The sequence below is a fragment of the Artibeus jamaicensis genome, unplaced genomic scaffold (genome assembly GCF_021234435.1).
Source record: "Artibeus jamaicensis isolate MK-2021 breed Jamaican fruit bat unplaced genomic scaffold, CSHL_Jam_final contig_335, whole genome shotgun sequence".
In the NCBI taxonomy this organism is placed as follows: Eukaryota; Metazoa; Chordata; class Mammalia; order Chiroptera; family Phyllostomidae; genus Artibeus; species Artibeus jamaicensis.
Genome location: NW_026521800.1, coordinates 2,092,993 through 2,116,209, shown reverse-complemented (window position 1 = coordinate 2,116,209; position 23,217 = coordinate 2,092,993). Strand labels below are relative to the sequence as shown.

The window sequence follows — 23,217 nt, the reverse complement described above, 5'->3', positions numbered from 1 at the left end:
TGGAAGGAACATTGTATGTCAAGTAGTGAGGACAAGAGAAAGAGATGAGCCCAGGACAAGTGGGCAGGGATCACACCAAATATTTACCTTTCCTTCTGCCTGTAAAGATTCTAAACAGCAGAATGACATAATCGGAATCGTATTTTGTGAAGGGAAATCTTTCCGTGAGGAGAAAATGGAGTGAAGAAGATGCATTTGAAGGCTACTGAGATACTTAGGGATAGAAAGAAATTGACCAGAGAGGCTTTAGTCCCTGGAGAGGACATTAGCCTCATTTCTTTTATTCTAGCTTCCTATAGGCAGCTGGGTATGTCTTACACATTTTTAGATGCAGGACAATCTTAATAGCAACAGTTAAAAACAATATGCTATGTAAGAAACTGTTCATAATCATTCTAGTTCATGATACTTAAAAATTATGTCTATTCAAAAGAAATATGAGAAAGTAAACTTTTATCTTGTTGTTTTCACAATAAACAGACCTACTTCCTCATGGACAGTATATATTTCTACACTTTGGTAATAAATAATATATTTTAAATTGCACTGAGAATTCAATTCACTTGAAAATTCCTAGGATACAAACCTAAATATTTAACTTATTTCAAGATTCCATCTATGACAGGTATAATCATTCTCTGAAGTATATTTGTATAACCAAAGGAGCATATAATCTACTTTTTACATATTAAGGAAAGGGTAGAAGGATGAGGAGGCAGCTGGCTCATGAGGAGAGATTTTTTTCTTTCTTAACACACCATTATCTGATATGTTCAGAAGTAGGCTAAATTGTGTTAGGTAGACTTTTTTTAAGCTGTCACTTCGCAAGAGTGAGCTGCCAAGTTTCCAGCTACAATATTTCTCTAAAAAACAAAAAGTAGCTTAGCAATGGTTGCTCTATTTTGCCAAGAACTGGACTTGGACAGGGAGAAGCAAATTAATTTACTGTTTGTGGCAAATGGAACTTGGGTGATGAGAAAGCTCTTACAATCTAAACTATGTTTTGTTAAGCAATGAACAAAGCAAAAATCAATATTCTTGCTTAACAGATGTATACCGAGTGCCTACTCTGTGGGAAGGGGCAATACTAGGAAAAATGAACCAACAGAAAATCTATGATATTTGTAAATCTATGCCTGACTTGATCCATGGGTCACTCTCCATGAGTGATGAAAGAAATATTGTTTAATCTATGAAACTGGGAACTTCGGCTCATTCGCTGATATTGGGGCAAACTCTAGTACATCTATAGACATATTAGGAGATGATGCTAGAGAGAATGCAGTGTGGGTGCCATTGCCTTCTTCTAAAGAATAAATCGTGTGTCTCATAAACTTGACCGCAGTCTAGAACATTATTTCTTTAAACTCCTGACTTCTTGGTGTAGCTTTTAACCTCTCATATTTTAGTCATTTCATTTTTAAGTGAAATGTTTTTTAGCTTAAATTATTTTAATAAGAACTTATACAGAGAAATTTTATTTACCACTGCCTTAGTTTTACCCTACATAGAGCACCACTGTGATTTCCTATGAATTTTTTCTCTTTCTTCCTGAAGGCATTGACTTAGCAGCATATTACAATGGAGAATAAAAAGATCACTTGGAAAAAATAACATTTTAGAAACTACATTTTTAAAATTAAATGTTGTCACACACATAACAATATAGAGTACATTATTTTAAAACAAATGCTACATATTAATATATATTTATTATATGTTTTCTTTTACTCAAATACTAGAAAACATGAGGTTTATTTGAGGGGCTTATGTTTTTTATCTACTTATTTATTTATTCTTATTGAATTTTTATTGAGTTGAGGTGACATTGGTTATTAAAATTACATAGGTTTCAGGGACCTTACTTTTTTTATACTTAAAGGAATTTATAAACATCCTTTTGCTTACCCTTTGTTATAAGCAGTGTAAATGGGCTTTGATAATATGGCACTTTATTCCAATTTGAAACAAAACTGCTGGTCTGAAGATCTCATGTTATGAACCCCCATGTTACCATTGGCAACGACATAGATACACAGTCCTGAAACTAGCATGTTCTGAGAATGAATTGTCTGATAAGTCACTGAAGAAACTCCAATGGTTAATGCCATGGTAAATTGAATAACCTATTTTAAAATAAATAAGGAACTTAAAGCTCAATTTTTCAGGTATTAAGTTTGTTGAAAGTAAAAAGTGGTGTATTTGCTGAGGAACTTTTGCACATTGCCCCAGGCACAGCAACAAGATGATTAAGACAGGGTCTGGCCCTCAAGGGGCTTAGAGATCCATGGATAAAATCATCTTTATTATGATAATACCAAGTGATTAATGATAACGGCTTGTTTTCCTTTATAAAGAAAAATATATTCTGGGAATCAAAAGCAGAAAATGATTTCATCTACCCATAGAAAATCAGGAAAAGGGAAAGAAGACTGTCAACTCAGAAAACAGTGTGTTTTCTCACTTAGTCCCCATACAACCACCATTTTTCAGATCAGGAAACTGAGGTACAGGAAGTTTATGTAACTTGTCAAAATCACAAAGATAGTAAATGTCAGTGTTGAGATTTGATTCCAGTCAGTCTCCCCTAGGTTACCATATATTATTATATATACTAATAATAACAATTATTATATAATACAAATATTGAGAATTTACCAGTTGCCAGACACTGTGCTAAAGCACTTTGCATTCATTTTTTGTTTAATGCTTACATCAACACTATAAGACATTTTGTTGCCTTTTTAAAAATAAGAAAACTAGTCTCAGAGAGATTATATAATTTTTTGAGGTTGCAAAATTAGTCAATAGTGAAGCATCTCCCAAAACATATTCTATAAAATATTCCACAAAAATAGTTTCCAAGGTCATTTAAGTTTAGAAAACATTGTACTTGTAGGAGATTTGCAATATATATTAATATATTAAAGTCTCCCATAAATTCTGAAGGAATCCTGATTAATCTTGTTTAAAACCAGCATTTCCCAAACTGGTTTAATCACAAAACTCTTAATTATCATAATACATGTAAATATCCCATAGAACTAGCTCTGCACTGCATCATCTCAAGATGGGCAGTCACCGGACATTAAGCAGGTCTACTAGAATGGGGTATAGAACTGGAAAACCAGGGTTTTCTTTTGCAGTAAAAATTAGAATCAATGAGAACTATAGATGCCAAAGATACACTTGAATTTCCCTCTCCAGCTTTATTTTTTCCCTTTAGGTAGAACTGCTGGAGAAACCAAGGTATTAAGCTAACCTACTTAATTCTCAGGAACATATTGTCATGGGGTGGGTGTGAGAAGATGTTAGGCAAATCCTGACAGTTCTCTAGAACCAATGCACCCGTTTCTTACAGGCAGACTAGACTCACCCAGTTCCTCACCTAGAGCACTGCAGCAGCCTCTCAGCTGACGTTCCTGCCTCTAAGCCTGTCACCATCCAATCTGTTTTCTACTCGGTCTCCAGGCGTAGGTTAAATTTGTGTGTGTGTGTGTGTGTGTGTGTGTGTGTGTGTGTGTGTGTATGTGTGTGTAATCATGTCAGTTTGCAATTTCAGATTATTACTGGATCCCCAGTGCTACTAACTTAACTCTTTAACAGAGCCTACAAGGCTGGCATGAGCAGCTCCTGCCTACTCTGCCATTGTGATCCCACTACTGCACTCTAGACAACCAACCATCTTTCAGTTTTTTAAGTAAACCATGCACTCTCTCATTCCAGTCTTCACTCATTCTCCCCTCTCCCTGAAACATTCTTCCTCACACTGCTCTCTACCTTTATAACTTGTTCATCTTTCTGACCGTTGCTTATACCTCACTTCTTTTCCTTAACCTCCTCTAATCTGGGTTATGGGCTCCCCTATGCCACCCAGAAATCTTCATCATCCAATCAATACCCTATATTTCCTTTATCAGAGTCGTTGTGACACTGTATCGTAACTATCTCTTCACTTTTTAAGCTGTACCACTGTGCATTTACCTAGCTTGTATTAATTAGGCTCTGACCTAATCAGCATTTATATTCATGTCTTGCATGTCATGTAAAAAAATAGCACACTTACAAAAATTTCTGGAGGACAGGAAGTCAGAAAAAATATTGAGTACACTATGTATATATGCTTAGGTTCTCAATTATCTTCAGATCTTGAAACAATGAACCAAATTTAACATAATAAAACTTAATGTTAATACATGTAAGGTCTTAAAATGAAGCTAAAAGGGAGAAAAAATTGCGTAAATAGATATGGCTAAATAGCAACATAATTTAGTAACTTGTAAGTGTCTGGAATGAATTTTAATCCATTACTGGTTAAAATGACATTGGAATGTATTTTTAAGGCTTTTGTTTTATTGGATGCTTTATTTGAATCAATAATAAAATAAGAGTGGTCAAAACACTAATGGTGACTTGATCTGAACTAATAGAAATATACTATTTCTTTTGACAGATGTAGTGGTCTCATTGATTTTCACTAGAAAAACCAGAACTAGAATAATGTATTTAAATCTAGAGAAAATACTACAAGAGATGAATTTACAAAATGAAATGTATATTCTAAAATAGAATAATGTGTAGAAGATTGGGAAATAATTTCTTGAAGAATACAAACCATGTTTTACTTAGAGCACGGGGGGCGAACGCAAGGCCCGTGGACCAAATTCAGTCCTCCACCTTATTTTGTGTGGATTAGCACCTTGTTTCTACTCGGCAGCAGTGTCTAGCTCCTTGCCCCTAGTTGAAGAACAGTCCTAAAATTACATTTAGCCCTTTGAAGGCAACCACGAGGCTGATATAGCCCTCAATGAAAATAAGTTTGACACCTCTGACTTAGAGGAACTATTACTTTTAAAACTAAAGACTGACAGATGAAATGAATAAAACATATGCAGAAGTTAGAACAAGGTTCCATAGTTAGAAAAATTACAGAAGAACTGGTGTCAGTTAATGTTAAGAGGGCTTTTCAAATAATTAGGTTTGTTTAAATAGGAACTATTTGCTTTGTGAGATTGTGGGTTCCCTGTTGAGATGGAGGCTAGAAGCCTACTTATTAGAGCTTTCCTGGATATATTTTCTGTTGTATATAACAGGCCTTCCAGATGGTTTACAAAGTAACTTTGCTTTCTGAAATTCCATGAGGTTAAAACATCAGTATATTTTTCCTGCTGGTGCTGAAGAATGAAGAGCTGATTAAACTCATTTCTGAGAATATAGGATTTTAGACTTTTTAGAAAAGAAATATTACTAAAAGCCATGGTCCTAAAAAAGAAAACCAGACAAGTTGATTAATTATGTCCTTTTAAACTCGGACATTTATGATTATCCAGATATTTGTTTCCTTTTTTTAAAATGAAAATATAGTGGGCTACAATATTATTATATTAGGCATACAACATAGTGACTTGACACTTACATATCTTACAAAATGATCATCACGCTAAGTCTAGCAACTGTCTGTCAAAAGTCACTATGATATTAGTGACTATATTCCTGATGTTGTACATTACATCCTGTAACTCATTCTATAACTGGAATTTTGTAATTTTTTATGTTCTTAACCTTTTTGCCCAACCCCTCACCTCCCTCTCCTCTGACAGCCATCAGTTTTTCCTCTGTGTCCAAGAGTCTGTTTTTAAAATTTTACATATAAATAAAATCTTACAGAATTTGTCTTTGTCTGTATATCTTCTTTGGAGAATGTATTCTGGACCACTGCTCATTTTTTAATTACACTGTTTTTCAATGTTGCACATACCTTCCTTCATAGGTTGTCTTTATATTTTGTTAATGTTTCTTTTGCTTGCAAAAGCTTTTCAGTTTGATGGGGTCCCTTTTGCATCCACCAATGCGAGAGACAAATTGTCAGGAACTTTCAGGATTCAGAGATGTTATTTTATTGGCCAAAGTTTTAACCTGCACAGGGGCAGACCCTCAGAGTGTCCGGAGACACGGTGCTCATAAGAGCTGCTAATGAGAGCCGCCCTAAGCGCTTACAGCTAAGTCTTTTTATAGACGCGAGCAAGCAAGCATTGTATAGAAGCAAATGTGGCTGTTAGCTACTGGCTACTCGGGTGGTGTGAGCATGACCTAAGCTTTCTGGGTTTTGAGTAATGGAAAAATTTTAATCTAGACACTTGAACAGGTGGTCCTCTGCTTGTTCAGCCCCATTGGTTTCGTAGTTCCGCCTTCTCCACTCCCTGTGTTCTTTCCTTGTGGTTTCTGTCTCCAGGCCAAATCTCTTTAAGGCAGTCCCTATTTTAACCTCTATTTTTCTGGTTTCAACAGTTCCATTTGTTTATTTTTTGCATCTGTTGCCCTTGTTCAAGGAGACTTAGCCTAAAAAATTATTGCTAGGACTGAGGTCAATGATTTGACTGCCTATGTTTTCTTCTAGGAGTTATGGTTTCAGGTTTTGCATTTAAGTGTTTAATTCATTTTGTGTTTATTTTCATATATAGTGTAAGAAAGTGGTCCAGTTTAAAATTTTTTTTGCATATAGCTCTCCAATTTTCCCAACACAATTTTTGGAAAAGACTGTCTTTTCCTCATTGTATATTCTTGCCTCCTTTGCCACAGATTATTTGATCACATAATCATGGGTTTATTTCTGGGCTCACTATTCTGTTTCACTGATCTATATGTTTGTTTTTGTGCCAGTATCATGCTGTTTTGGTTACTGTAACTTTGTACTATAGTTTGCAATCAGGGAACATACTTTCAACCCACTCTTTTCTTGAGATTGCTTTGACTATTTGGGATCTTTTGTGGTTCCATGCAAATTTTACAATTATTTGTTCTGATCTGTGAAAAAATGGTATTTTCATACTAATTAAATTGAATCTGTAGACTGCTTTGGGTGGTATAGACATTTTAACAATATTAGTTCTTCATATCAGCAAGCGTGGTATATCATTCCATTTATTTGTCTTCTTAAATTTCTTTTATCAATGTCTTATTCTTTTCAGAGTGCAGTTCCTTCACCTTCTTGGTTAAACATTCTTTTTTGATGCAGCTGTAAATGAGTTTATTCTTCAAATGTCCCTTTTTGGTTCTTTTATTAATGTATAAAATGCAACAGGTTTCTGCATATTGATTTTGTGTTTTTCAAGTTTACAGAATTTATTTTTATTAGTCATAAAAGCTCTTTGGAGGAATCTAGGATTTTCTATATATAGTATCATGTCATTTTCAAATAGTGACAGTTTTACTTCTTTCTTTCCACTTGAATACCTTTATTTCTTTTTCTTATCTCATTGCTTGCAATGTTAGAACATTCAATACTATATTAAATAAAAGTGATGAGAGTGCGCATTCTTGTCTTATTCCTTATCCTAGAGAAAACGTTTTCAGGTTTTCAGCATCAAGTATATTGTTGGCTGTGGGTTTGTTATATATGACCTTGATTATGTTAAGGTACATATTTCTTCTGTCTCCACTTTGCTGAGAGCTTTTATTATAAATGAATGTTGAATTTGTCAATTTTGGGGGCATATATTGAGATTATCACATGCTTTTTGTTTTTTATTTTGTTAATGTGGCATATCACATTGATTGATTGCAAACTTTGAACCATCCTTGCATCTCTTGAATAAATCCCATTTGATTGTGCTGTATGATCTTTTTAATGTACTGTCAAATTTAGCTAACCAATATTTTATTGAGAATTTTTTCATTTCTGTTCATCAGGGATATTGGCCTGTAATTTTCCCTTCTTTCCTTCCTTCCTTTCCTTCTTTCTTTCCTTCCTTCCTTTCTTTCCTTCCTTCCTTTCCTTCCTTCTCCCCTCCCTCCCTCCCTCCCTCCCTCCCTCCATCCCTTCCTTCCTTCCTTCCTTCCTTCCTTCCTTCCTTCCTTCCTTCCTTCCTTCCTTCCTTCCTCCCTTCCCTCCTTCCTTCCTTCCTTCCTTCCTTCCTTCCTTCCTTCCTTCCTTCCTTCCTTCCTTCCTTCCTTCCTTCCTTCCTATAGTGTCTTTGTCTGGTTTTGATATCAGGGTAATGGTGGCTTTTCAGAGTGAGTTTGGAAGCATTCTTTCTTCAATTTTTTTGACTAGTTTGAGAAGGATAGGTATTAATTCTTTACACATTTGCTTTAATGACACCTGTGAAGCTATCTCTTCTGGGCTTTTGTTTCTTGCATGTTTTTTGGTTACTGATTTGGTCTCTTTAGTAATTTTTGGTCTGCTCAGGTTTCTATTTCCTCCTGAATTAGTTTTGGAAGGTTGCATGTTGATAGGAATTTATCCATTTACTCCAGATTGTACAATTTGTTGGTATATAATTGATCATAGTACTCTCTTATTATCCCTTGTACTTCTCTGGTTTCAGTTGTCACTTGTTCTCTTTCATTTCTGATTTTTATTTTGGCCCTCATACTTTTTCTTAATAAGCCTGGCTAAAGGTTTATCACTTTTGTTTATTTTTTCACAGAAACTATTCTTAATTTCATTGATCTCCTATTTTATCTTTATTTCATTTATTTCTTCTCTGATCTTTGTTATTTTCTTCCTTCTATTGCTTTTTCTAGTTTTTATAGGTTTAAGGTTAGATTATATATTTGAGATTTTTCTTGTTTCCTGAGGTAGGCCTGTGTCACTACAAATTTCCCTCTTAGGACCGCTTTTGCAGTGTCCCATAGATTTTGGAAAGTTATGTTTTCATTTTCATTTGTCTCAAGGTATTTTTCATTTCCTCTTTGATATCTCTGTTGACTGGCTGGTTTTTTAGTAGCATATTCTTTAGCCTCCATGTATGTGGCTTTTTCCCCAGTTTTCTTCTTGTAATTGGTTTTTAGCTTCATGCCCTTGTGGTTATAAAAATGTTTGATGTGATTGAATCTCCCTAAATTTACTGAGACTTGTGACCTAACATGTGATCTACACTGAAGCATGTTTCATGAGCACATGAAAAGTGTGTGTATTCTGCTGTTTTGTGATGGGATGTCCTGTATATATCTATTACTATAAGCTGGTCTAATGTGTTGTTTAAAGCCAATGTTTCCTTATAGATTTTCTGTCTGGATGACCTGTCTGTCATCCATCTGTCTGTCTGTCTGATGTCAGTGGCATGTTACAGTCCCCAACTAGTACTATATTACTGTCAATCTCTTCCTTTATGTCTGTTAACATTCACATTATATATTTACATGACCCTATACTGGGCGCATAGATATTTACAAGAGTTATATCCGCTTGTTGGATTGTTCTCTTTATCATTACATAATGTCCTTTTTGTCTCTTGTTACAGTCGTCCTTTTAGTCTATTTTGTCTAATGTAAATATGGCTGCCCAAGATTTCATTTCATTTCCATTTGCATTAAAAATCTCTTTTCTATCCCTTCCTTTTCAATCTGTGTCTTTAGGTCCAAAATTAATATTTTGTAAGCAGCCACTTTATGTCTTTTGATTGGAGAATCTAGTCCATTAAAATTTAAAGTAATTATTGCTAGGAATGTATTTATTGCCATCTTATTGTCTTCTGCTTGTCTTTGGAGTTCTCTCTTTTACAGACTTCTCTCTTTAACATTCTTCTATTGGCGGTTTAGTAGTAATGAACTCCTTTAGCTTTTGTTTGTCTGGGAAACTGTGCTTCAGTTCTGAGTAATAACTTCACTGATTAGAGTATTCTTGTTGTAGCCTTTACTTTGTAGGCTTTATACTTTAATCATTTTGAGTATAATGTCACTTTCTTCTGGCCTGCAAAATTTCTGCTGATATATTAGCCAATAGTTTTAGGGGGGGTTCCTTTGAGCTTTAGTAGTTTTACTCTTGCTGTTTTTAAAATCCCCTCTTTAACTTTGACATTTTTTATTATTATGTGTCTGGGGTGAGTGTCTTGGGATTTATCTTCTTTGAAATTCTATATGACTCTTAGTTTGGATTGTCTGTTTTCTCCACCAACTTTGGGAAGTTTCCAGCCACTATTTGTTTGAATAGGATTTTTGTTATCATTATTATTGTTGTTGTTTCTTTAAACCTCTTCTCCCTTGGGGATTTCTATAATGTGAATATTAGTATGTTTAATGTCCCATTAAACTATCCTCTTCTTTTTCAATTTCTTTTGTCCTGTTCTGATTGTGTGATTATCACTACCAATCTTTCAGATTGCTGTTTTGTTCTTTTACATCATATAATTGCTCTTGATTCTTTTTGAAGTATTTTTTTAATTTTAGTTATTTATTCAAGTTTTCAGTTCTAACTATATTTTCTGGGTTTCTCGCTGTGTTCATTCATTCTTCTTCCAAATTTGGGGAGCATCCTTATGATTGTTATTTTGAACTCTTTATCAGGTATGCTGCTTATTTCCATTTTTATAGTTCTTTTTCTGGGGTTTTGTTAGTTCTTGTCCTTTTGAACTTATTCCTCTTCTTATTTTGCCTAACTTTCTATGTTGTTTCTATGTATTTGGCATATCAGCTTTTTCTCCTGGTTTTGAAAGAGCTTATGTAAAAGAGGTCCTGTGGGACCCAGTTGTGTAATCCTTTCTGTTCATCAGAGCCAGGTGCTCCAAGGTTGTTCCCTGTGTGGGCTGCATGTGCCTGTTGAGATCAGGGTGCATACAGTAAAGGTATGTTTGTAAGCAGGTTCGTACCCAGGCTGGGTGGCTGTGAGACCCTGCCACAGGTGTTTCAGAGGCACTGGTAGACAGGATTGGTACCCAGCCCAGTTGTTGGTGAGGCCTCTGTATGACTATTGTAGGTGCACTGGTGGGCAGGGTTGTTCCGTCGCCTAGCTGCCTGTGAAGCCCAGCTACAATTTCTGTGGGTATGCTGGTATGCAGATAGAGTCCCAACATAACTGCAAGGCTCAGCTTCAACTGGTGTAGACATGTTGGTGTGTGACGGCTAGCCCTGTGGAGTAAGAGTCATCTTGTAGGAACACTTATCCTAGAAGAAGCTGCCCACCAGATGTGGCAGGTCAGGGCTGAGGATGTTTTGGAGGGTCCCAGTGCTGGCTAAGGCTGCCCAACAAGTGTGGCAGGAGTGATGCTAGATGGAGTGGCAGACTGGGCCAGGTGGAATCTCAGGGGAACACCAGGGTGAACAATATTAGCAAGGTTAATGGTTAATGGGGAGTGTTAGAAATGGTGCCTGCCAGCTCTAAGCCAGCTAAGAGTTTAAAGAATAAATGGTGTCTGCCAGTGCTTTTGTCCCCAGAGAGAGCTTAGATTCCTGCCCCTCCAGCACTTGCTCTAAAATTAGTCAATGTATTTCCCTTATGCACAACCCAGGAGTTTTCAAACTGCTGCCTCAGTCCTAGAACTCCAAGATGGTAAATTTGTGTACAAGTGTTTTAAGAGCAGTCTTAGTTTCTTAGAGACCTTCAGCTCTCCTGGACAGCACCCCACTGATTCTCATAGCCATCTGTTATAGGGTCTTACCTTCCTGGTTTAGGTTCACCTCGCTGGGGGAACTCAATGTGAAGCTCAGATCCATCACTTCCCAGGAGTCATTTTTATGGTGGTGAAATACCTCCAACTGGCAGGAAGTCACACTGGGGATGTAGTTCCTAACTAGACCCCCCCCTACCTGTTTCAATGTGGTTTTTCTCTAAATTCTTTGTTGTAGAAAAATCTATTCTGATAGTCATCAGGTCACTCTCAAAGATATTTGTTCTACATGTAGTTGTAGTTTTGATGTGTCCGTGGGAGTAGGTGAGCTCAAGATTTTCCTACCCCATGATCTTGACCCCCTACACTTCAGCCTTTCTGAAGCTGGGTTAACACTGGGAATTATGACTTTAATAAGGCCCCAAAACTTAGGGGTAAGGCAGCTTGGAGGAGAAAGGTGTAGAGAATTACACATCTTTATCCTACAACATAATGGAAGGAAAGTTTCCTTCAGGGATCATGTACTATGATGACAGGGTTCTGAGATAAGGTAAAAATAAAATTGCATCTTGCATTTCTGTTTGCTGTAGTGTTGCAGTCAGAATAGTCTATTGAACAGTATGAAAAATACAAACTGGCTCCGTCAGAGCTCATATGCAGTGATCCACAAGCAAGCCTATGACCCCACTATGAGCCAGGCACATTGCATCACTATAACATTGAATCTTCACAGAAATTCTCTGGATATTAGTATCCCCATTTTAAAGTTGAGAAAAGTTCAGCTTCTGAGAAGCAATGTTTCTTATCTAAGTAATTATGACACTGGAGATTCAAATCAGGATTACCTGAATTTTATTAATTCAGAGTGTTTCAGGAACTCCTAGACTTTCAAACTGGAGAGTATCTTAATGAGCCCAACCTCTTCCCAATGAGAAAAAAATGATACCAGAGAAAATCTGACACTTTACATAGATTTCTGTGTAAAAGTAAAGGAAGTCATTGGAGTCTTGAAAAGTGATGCCCAGCACAAGCTCAGCAGATGTGCACTCTGTGTTGACAGCTGTGAGGGCAAACCATGTAGCAGGCAGCATCAGGGAAAGAGAAGGAAGGCCAGCACATCCCTTGCCCAGACTTCTCTCCCCAGTGTCCCATTAAAACTACAAATGCATAGACAGAAATCTGTTTCTGTACTAGATATTCTAAACTACAGTGCAAATGGGTAGTTAGAGTTAGCGTCACATTCAGTGCTCATTTGCAGAGGGAATGGGGAAATGATAGGAGGATGTATAACCTTTATCCAGCACTAGCATGTCTCAGATAAATATATTACTGACAGTTAAACTCTCAACACTAAAAAATCTGCAGGTTTTGGCAACAGACCAGCATTTGCCTTCAGATTGGTTGATTAGTAGCTAGGGAAATGTGAGGCTTGTTTCTGCATGTCCAGAGTAGAAGCAATTATACTTATCTCATAGAAATGTAAGTGTCTTTTCTCCATACCTGTTCCCTCTCATTTCTGCCATTGAGGGTAAAGATATACCTTTAAGATTATAAAAGGAAGGGTATTTGACCCTTCCTGAAGTAAGAAGAGAGTTCTGAGTTAATGGTCAATTTTGTCCTTTAGAACATTCTTTGATGCTTTGTCAAATTTGAATGTTCCCCTTTTAAGGGTAAGAAAATGGAAGTGACTATTTCCTGCTTGTCTCTAGTTAGTGACACAGTGTGGCCATAGTCACCATGAGAAGGACCTGACATAAAGAAACGAGGGAATATGAAGACTTCAACTTTGGTCTTAGCTTCTCTGCATCTAGACCTGTACACTGGGCATTATCAACACTGCTCCATCTCTCTCAAAGTCAGTGCTGTGCAGTCTGAAATGAGATCAGAGTGGGTAAAAGCTTTTATAAAATCCTCTCTGAAAGCAAAAGTGTTGCAAGACACTGACTCTCAAACCTCCCAGTCTGCATAGAGTTTTATCCAATAGACGTTCCTGCTTCAGGAAAAAATGATCTTGTTTTTGAGTTTACATTTTAACAAAGTTACTAAGTGATTTCCCTTGATTGCTTTCTTTGTGCACAGACTACCTTCATGTCACAAGTGTTCACCTATTCAAGGAGAGATGGGACAGCAACAAAGTGGATCATCACACCGACAAGTATGATAACAACAAACTCATTGTACGCAGAGGGCAGTCTTTCTACATCCAGATTGACTTCAATCGTCCATACGACCCCAGAAAAGATCTCTTCAGGGTGGAATATGTCATTGGTGAGTGCCATGTGTAAACCCAAGTCACAATAGTCCATCTACATCATCGTGTCATGTTAGTTATGGCACTGTGGTCACAGAATAGAAGTCAGTACAGGTTCAGTTGCATTATTTCTAGAATCATACTTTAACAGTTGGCTGAAGTTGAAATTGCATTCAGCCCCTGACAACCCTGTGCTTGAAGATGGGTTTATATAATGCCAAACATCAATAATTTTGGCCTATCTGGGAATAACTCTGGTATAAATAAGAGTAGTGAATGTGGCATAAATGCAGTTGGCACAAATATTAGTTGTTATTTTTCTCCAAATGGTTTTAGTATTCTACACTTGTGACTTTTAATTCATTCTTCTTCCTTCATGATTTAATTGGTCTCAGGTGAAACATTGCAGATCTTACTAGGCAATATTCATTTAAGAATTTCCCAAAAGTTTGTTTTACTTTAACATAGTAACATGGAACAGTCCTTGAAAAATGGATGGTCAAATAAAGTTCACACAACACGTTGTACTCTATTCTCCTCTTGTAAGTTGACAATGCTCATTAACTTTAATGGTTCTGGGAAGTACCATTTAACTTTGGTCTAGTATTTCTCAAACTAATTTGATCATGAAACCCTTTATTAAGTTATAGCTACTAGTATTTGACACATTTGGTAAATATTTTTCTAGAAATTTAAAGGAGTAGCAAATAAGTGCATGCACCAAAAAGTAAGGATGGCTCGATATCAAGACATCTGTCTACATAACCCTATACATAAATAAATTAAAAGAAAAATCAGGCAATCAACTCAAGTCACTAAAAAAATTACTAAATTCAACAACTGTTTTTAAAAAAAATTTTAAATAAAATGAAATAGAAGAACTCTCCTCAATTATACTAAAAATTATCTACCCAAAACCAACAACATTCTGGTATCTTTACTGGCAAAAATTTAATAATCTTAATAATAATAAAAAATTAGAGATGTCTACTATCACCATTCCTTATTTTTTCAAAGTATTGCTGTAAAGGTTTTAGCAAATAAAAAATATAAAAGAAATATATACTATAAATAAAATATATACTATAAAACTAAAAAATGAGATAAAATGATACTTTATTAATGTAATCATTGTATATGCAGAAAACCCAACAGATTAAAGGAAAACAAGTACAATATTAATAAAGCTTTGTAAAATTCCTAGTTAGACGTCAATAGCTTTTCACTCCTCTACCACTAAGGACCAAGAAATTTTTTTAAAATTCTACATATAAAAGTAAGTAAAACTATGAAATATAGAAAGAAGTTTTATAAAACAAGACAAAACCTATAAAAAGCAGATATAAAATCTTAACAAAAGACATGTAAAAGACATGAGAAACCAATAAAAAACAAATATGTTCTTGGTTCTGAAGTATCAATGTATTTTTAAAAATGGTCTCCCAAGACTAAAGTATATACTTAGTTGATTTTCTGTTAGAATCCCAATGGAGGTTTTATTATTTCTTGACTGGATAAAATAAGTTGCTTTGAAAGAATAATTACCTGATAATAACCAAGAAAATTACACAAAGAAATCATAGAGCACTTTCTATCAGAAGCGGCTACAAGAGTAAAAGGAAAAAAAATTCTTTAGTAAAACAGAGAATCCAGAAATAGACCTCAGTATATGAGTACCTAATATAGTTGTTTGTTTAATGGAGTAAGAAAGGTATGTGAACTTTTTGCATTTTGATATTTTAGTATACATATGAATATAATATACAATATATATGTATGTTTGTTATATACATACCCTAGTGCCACAAATGACCATACATATGACCAAAGGACCAAAAATACCACAAATTAGGTTAACTGACAAAAGAGATCTGGAAAAATATTCAAACATACATTGAGATAAAGGGTTAACAGAGAAAGTGAAAGAAGCTCTCACAAATTGGCAATATAAAGACAAAACATAGAAAAATATGTAAAGGGTATAGAGACATTTCACAAAAGAAAAAATCCAAATGGTCTACAATCAATCATATGAAAATGTACTCAAATTCACTTGTATGTTTGAAAAACAAATCAAAGTAATATCTACCAGACTGGCAAAAATTTAGAAAAGATTATAATATCTGCTGGCATGTATATAGAGAAAAGTACACATTACTGATATAAATGTACAATTCTATAATCTATTTAGAAAGCAAATTTACTTCTATTAATATTTAAAAGTATATGCCTTTAATTCAGCAATTCTAATCTGAGGAACTTCTATTGAACATATTGAAACCCAGTTCATAAAGGTTTGTTTTTTTTTTTTTTTACTGTAGTGTTGTTTACAGTGACAAAAAAACCCTGAAAATAAATGTTCCTCAGTAGTTAAATGGTTAAAATATTGTGATATACTCACATAATGAATTGTTATTTTTTAAAAAGAATAAGTTAAATCTATGTCAGAGGGTTTCAAGAGAGGTAGTAAGTGAGAAAACAAAATACAGAAGAGTGAACACAACATCTTCTACATGTATGTGCAACTGTAAATGTGAAGAAGATCTGTGTAGTGTTAAGTGCAGAAAAGAATATGAAGCACATACATGCTGGCATGGGTTCCTGGTGGGAGTGTGGCCAAAATATTAGAAGCAAAGGGGAGGGAAACCAAGCAAGAAGGGGAGGGGAAAGAATGATATGACTATATGAAGGCATCTGTAAAATGATTGCTCTGTATGGGAGTATATGTAAAGAAATTAAAAATATTTCCATTAAAACTAAAATTACCTTCTTAGAAAAAAATCTATGGCCCCTTACTACTTGAGTAATATTTTGGGGGCTTATTCGCATTTACAGTGCAAATTTGCATATTATTGTTGGAAAATTGGTTGAAACCAGAGTAGAAATGGAGGTCGAAGAAAAGAGACTCCTGAGTTAAAATAAACAGCATCAGTGTGATGCTTGGTTTCCACACAGAATTGTTTTCCATCCCAGTTGTGGGGTAAGAGAGGGAAAACTAAATTACTGTTCCTGTGTTGGGGAAAATGAAACAACCACAACTGAGTTACATTTAGAGAACAGACTATTATTGTTAATACTGTTTAATAATGGCTACTTAAGTTGAAAAAGGAATACACAGCTAGTATTTTTAACAATATTTTGAAATGTGATGAAAGTTTAGTTTTATTCCTTTCCCTAAGTTTATCTACCTTTTTCTTTTGTGTGTTCATGCACATGCTTGTTGGACCAGATATCATTACAATGCCCTTGACACATAATGAAATGGTTACTTCATGTAGTTCTGTCCACAGGTTTGCTCCAACTTCACAGTAATTTTTATCTCTGCTTTTAGCCAAATAGTTATAGTGATGAGAACAGGGTTGGGAAGCTTTGCTCCTAAATAGAACTTATCTGAGGTCTGAGACCTTCTACTGACCATTCAAAAAATAATTCTAAAAATGGAAGTCTTAAGAAGAATGATAAGATGGGTTCTCTGGAAATGAACTCTGAGAAGGCAATTGGTGTGGAAAAAGTTTACTGGGGAGTACTCACAGGATCAGAATTGTGAGGGAGTAAAGGAGTCAGGGGTGGACAGAGGGAGGAGTTGAACTACTACCAACAAAGGTCCCCGTGGATCCCATGGTGAGTTCTGGGCCTGGATCAGATCTTCAGAGTTGTCCAGCCTTGGGGCCAGGATGTGGGCCTCTATGCTCCAGTATGTACCAGACTTTGGCTCCATGCTACCTTCGAGGAGAGGGTAATTACTGCAGTTGGCTCTCTATGGCTGAGGGAAACCCTTTGGAAGCAGCTCAGTGAGAGCTCTGTGTCCAACATGCTCAGCATCAGAGACACTGATACTGCCTTCCTGAATGGGAGAGGTCTGTGCACTGTACCACAGCATCCACTGCAGTGAGCATCTGAAGTCCTCCTTTTCACAAAAGTGAAAAGGTGGGGGGAGGGAAGCATAGCAAATTTGCTTTTGAGATGAAAATTTGTATATCTTAAAAGCCAACATGTATTTTTAAACCCTTCTGAGAGACTACAAATTGCACTTTTGGAGTTAAATTGTATTCCAGTATGCATGGCCTATTGCAAGGTTTACTACAGTAAGTCCTCACTTATAATTATCTATAGGTTCTTGGAAATTGCCACTTTAAGCAAAATGACATAGAATGAAACCAATTTTACCACAGGCTAAATTGATATACACAAGAGTTAAGTTCCTACAGCATATTTCTAGTAAAAAAATCACTAAACTTCTAAATAAAGACCCTAAACACTTCCAATGTTAAACATTGAAATAAATGTAAGCTATTTATACATTTAAGAAGGATGCATAAAAACAAGTAAGATGATCATTTTCCAACCCACTGATTCAGGTTCAGGGTTGTAGGTATCCAGAGCCTCTCCTGGCAGCTCAGGCATGAGGTTGGACCCACCCCAGATAGGACTTCCTTCCATCACAGGGCCATTCACACACACTCCCACACTCACTCAGAGTGGAGACACGCTTGTTCACCTCACTTGCTGTCTCTGGGATGTGGGAGAAAACTGAAATCCCTGGAAAAAACCTTTGCAGACAATGGAGACGATGTAGTCTACAGACAGTGGCCCTGGCCAAGAATCGATTTTTTTCTCTTTAGTGACATAACGAAACAATGTTGAATGAAGTGTTGTTACTTGAGGGCTTGCTGTACTTTTCAGGACTTTATTTCCAAACATCTTGTAGAAACAGGAAAAGGAAAATGATAAAAGTCCACATTCTACTATTTAATGTTTGAGAAACCAAGCACATTTCTAAAGGGCCTTAAAGGACTGGTGATGGAGGTTCTATCCCCATGAGTGTCTTTCTGCCCCTCCTGCCTACTCAGATGTGCAGCAGACCTCAGGCTCCATCACTCTGGTAGGGCTAAGATGAAAAAAGAGTGGTGTTGGGCACTCACTGGGGCTCAGAAATAATTCTCTTAAAATGCAATACTTATTTCAGTAGGATTGAATAAAGCCATGGAAATTCTATTTTAAAAGTAATTGTAATGAGAGATAAGTTTCAAATATGAACTGAAAATGAAATTAAGTATAAAACTTTGTATATGCAGGTGTGCTTGAATTTCAGGAAACCTAGAATGTGAAAACAGTAATTTAAAAAACAAAATAGAGACGACTTCATAAAAAACAAAAGAAACATAAAAGAATCTCTTCAAATATTTCTTTTAGAGTTTATATAACAAGGTTAGATTTATCAACAAAGATCAATATATGCAATACTCAAAAAAACAATTTTTATCTTAGCCCATTTTTTTCATTGCTTTTATTTATTTTTTGTAATTTTGCTTTTTATTGTTTATGCTCTAACAGTTGTCCCAGTTTTCCCCCTTTGTTCCCCTCCCCTAGACTAATGTCATTTCCACTCAATCCCCTCATCATTGTTCATGTCCATGGGTCAGGTTTATACATTCTTTTTAAAAATTTTAATCTTTATTGTATTTTTCCATTACTATTTAGTCCCCTTATACCCACTACCCCCAGCAATCAGCACACTGTCGTCCATGTCTATGAGTCTTTTTTCCTTTTTGCTCAGTCTCTCCACCCGCTAACCTCCCCCCACCCACTAGCTGGCATCTGTTCTCCATCTATGAGGCTGTCTCTGTTCTGCTTGTTAGTTTGCTTTGTTCACTAGATTTCATATATGGGTGAAATCATACCGTATTTTTCTTCCTTTGACTGGTTTATTTCACTTAGCATAATAATCTCCAGATCCATCCATACTGTTGCAAAGGGTAACATTTTCTTCTTTTTATGGCCGAGCACTATTCCACTGTATAAATGTCCCCTAGTTGTTCTATCCACTCACTTACCAATAGACACGTGGGCTGCTTCCATATCTTGGCAATTATAAATAACACTGTAATGAACATAGGGGTGCACATATATGTTCTTTGACTGATGCCTAGATCTTCTTTCAACCAGTCCTACGCTCCCTCTTCCCTCTTACAGCTGTCAGTCTGTTTGTTGTTTCCATGCCTCTGATTTATTTTGGAAGTTACTTTATTTTGTTCATTAGATTCCACTTATAAGTGAGATCATGTGCTATTTGTCTTTCTTTGCCTGGCTTATTTCACTCAGCATAATAGTCTCCAATGCCATCCATGCTGCCATAAAAAGTAAGAATTTCTTCTCTTTTACTGATGCATAGTATTCCTTTGTGGAAGTGCACCATAGCTTTTGTATCTACTCTTCTACTGAATATATGCACCACTCTGTTCATAGCAGTATTATTTATAATAATGAAGATTCTTTTTAATTGCTTTTAAATGGAGAGGAAAGGAGAGAGAGAAACATCAGTGGGAGAGAGAAACATCAGTAGGTTGCCTCCTGTATATGCCCAGACCAGCATTCAAACCAGCAACTGGGCATGTGTCCTGATAGGGAGTCAAACCCACAACCTTTCTGTTATAGGACTGCTCCAACAAACTGAGCCACATCAGCCAGGGCAATACATGCAATAATTTAAGAAATATAATTATGTCATAGAGCAATTCATTATTATATTAAAATGCAGAAAAAACACTTTACACTTAATTGTTTTCAGTTTGCACTCAGTTTTTTGTTATTTTTTCTCTCTCTTGCTGTGACTTCATATGAGATGAACTAACATGTGTTAATACACTGGAGTTTCCTTTTGTTGCTGTCCTCAAAACCTAGGTCATAGGATTTGTTTATGTGATTCTACCTTAAAATTAAGTTTCTTTCTCCTTTTTTAAATATTTAAATGCCTCTCTTACATGTTCCCAGATGAACCCACTAGGTGCCAGGTTCTCTGACAAAGGAAGGTAGATGGGGGCACACGTGCTGCAGAAGGTCAGTGGGTCGGTAGGCCACGGGCTTGGGCTTCGGTAACAGCATTCATTAGTTGCTGGCAGAGCACAGCCGTCCCTGTGAAGCAGGCAGGAGGTGTTAATGAATTTGAGTAGGGGGGTGTGGCTGAAAATGTGTCTGGTAGTCTGTGGGCTCTTTTGTCTCTTTCTAGCTCTGAGGGTTCAGTGGAAAATCATGAAAGGCATGGAGCAGAGTGCTAATGATAGGTTTTACTAACCTGTAATTGGAGCTGTGAAAACTTAGGGACGGCTTATGGTGTTAATTTGCTATTCCTTTAACATGGGCCCCCTCTGTCTTTGATACTCTGTTGAGGTAGGCTTATTCATTGTTAGGAAAGAATTCTCACCAGAGCTGTACTTCTTACCAGCTCTCCCCCTCAAAACAACAGATGTCAGTCACCTTACCCGGTGAGCTCTCCAAAGTTAAGACATGGTGCATATACAAGTTTCTTTCTCTCTAGAGTCCAATCACAATAGCCTAAGAGAATCAAAGCCAGGCAAAGGACCATATCTCACACCTGAGAGCATCACCCAAATCCTTTAAGTTTGTGTGTCCCTATGAATGTTTGGTTCAGACATTCCAAGTGAAATCACCATTTGTGATTTTTGAAACATTGCATTTTCCCTGCTGAGAAATTTCTTGCCCAAAATCATGCAGCTGGTAAGATATAAAGAAATATTTCTTAGCCTATGCTCTTTCTACCATATTATGCTGTATTTTCATGGGAATAGGTTATCTGTTTCATTTTTTGGAAGCAACATTTACATAGGCTATCATTTAAAATTTTTGCTTCTGTGTGTTTTGGCATCATGACAATCAGTGTGTTCATTTCTAAGTGCCTCTTGAAGTGACTAATAATGGCATCTGAGAAACTAGGACAGTGTTTCCTAGAGTTTGCTATCTGTGAACACCTGTCATGTGAAATGCTCCTTAAAATAAATTTTGTGGGCAAACACATTTGGGTCACGCTGTGCTTCATGCCTCCTCTCAGAGAGTCCCAATCTCAATACACACTAGTATACTGAAAGCTCTGAGGAGGCAGAAAGAAAAAAAATCTCCTCTAACCTAACATTGCCCCAAATTGCTTTATGACAAACACTACTTTACCATACTTTTATTTATAATACCCTTTAGTAAAATGCAGGACTCACTCTAGAAAATGCCTAAGTACAGTTGCAAATTACCTGTATTCTTTAGAATAGGAGGGAGGAAGGATGATGGAACCTGGTGGTTTTGTAGTCCATGTGTCATGGGAACAATATAATATCTGTTTCTCCTCTTTGACACTTAAGATTTTGTGCCCACATTAAAATAACTATCAATATGGCATTCATATAAAATATCTTTTCTTTTCAAAAGTGATTACCTTTTTATATTTATTTTCCTGGTTTTTATTTGGCTTATTTTACCATAAAGCCAATTTACTTTCCTTTTGAATGTGTTATGTGCAAAGCACTGTATTGGGATTAGAGTTGTGTGTGTATGCATATATATACTATACATATATACATATATACATATGTATGTATACATAATTATATATGTGTGTGTGTATATATATATATACATATATATATGTATATATAATCTTCTCCCCTCAAAGAATCTGGAAAGTTCAGCCTGAACAGTAGAAGTTAAGTTCAATGTCAGCCTCTTAGGCAAAATATTAGAAAGCACCCTGGAGGGAGAAATTGTGAGGCTGGTTGGAGGAGTCCCCAGGAAGTGTTATTTGAGCTGAGTCTCAAAGGATGGGTAGGAGTTGACCCAGTTGAGTAGAAAAAGTATACAGTTGTCAGAGAGGAGGGGTTTTGGGGGCGCTGGGTGAAAAAGGTGAAGGGATTAAACAACAACAAAAAACCCTCATAGACACAAACAGTACAGTGATTACCAGAGGGAAAAGGAGGTGTTGGGATGTGGAATAGGATAAAGAGGGAATAAATGGTGTTGTAGGGAGACTTGTCTTGGGGTGGTGAACACACAATACAATATACAGATAATGTATTATAGAATTGTACACCTGAAACCTATACAATTTTATTAACCAAACTCACCCCAATATATTCCAATAAAAAAGAGTATATATTCTAGAAAAAAAGCAAGTTCAGGGAAAAACAACACTTGGAAACATATTGATAGTCTTGTACACCTAGATAAGACATTAAGATCTTATACTACAAAGATCTAGGGGCCTCTGTGAAAGAGTTTTTAAAAGATCTATATTTTTACTTTTTAGATTACTGTTACATTGTTTGGTGGATTACTTTGTTTATTTTGTTCTAATCTCCCTGACTATCTACTTATAAATGGAGACTTTTGTTGAGGCACCAGCCCAGCCTGACCCTAGATATGTGTGACTCTTCAAGCAGCTTCTTATGGGATCTGCGTTATTATTAGGTATCCACTCAGAAATACCCACCTCCATCCTGGGCCTGAAGAGATGGAAGTGAGAGAGAAGGCTCCCCACCCTCCCCCTTAGGGTGAGCCCTTAAAGACTTTGTAGTCAGCACCAGTGGTGCTGGGTGAAACTCTCCAGTGAAAGAGGAGTACTAAATAAGAAATTCTGTCAAAAAGGAAAATACAAGACCACTGTTTTCTGTTTTTTCTCTCCTTGTTGCAAAGCAAAGATAACAATCACTGAACTCCAAACAAAAATATCCAGTGTCTTCAACATCCATGCTGACAGATAAATTAGTTAAATAGAAGCTCTACCTGAAATTATTTGCCCAAAGTTCTAGCTAAAGTGACAGAGGCTGTTGAGTCTCAATGTAGCAGGGATTGCCATCC

General features: G+C 36.2%; 1 protein-coding gene across 1 annotated transcript in view; it reads left to right on the top strand.

The window, feature by feature from the left end:
- The window catches only part of F13A1 (coagulation factor XIII A chain), a 187,340-nt gene that overhangs the window by 6,840 nt on the left and 157,283 nt on the right, over positions 1-23,217 (top strand). The window contains exon 4 of the mRNA XM_053664120.1: positions 13,407-13,595. Coding sequence (XP_053520095.1) covers positions 13,407-13,595 — 189 coding nt within the window. The remainder of the gene's footprint in view (positions 1-13,406; positions 13,596-23,217) is intronic.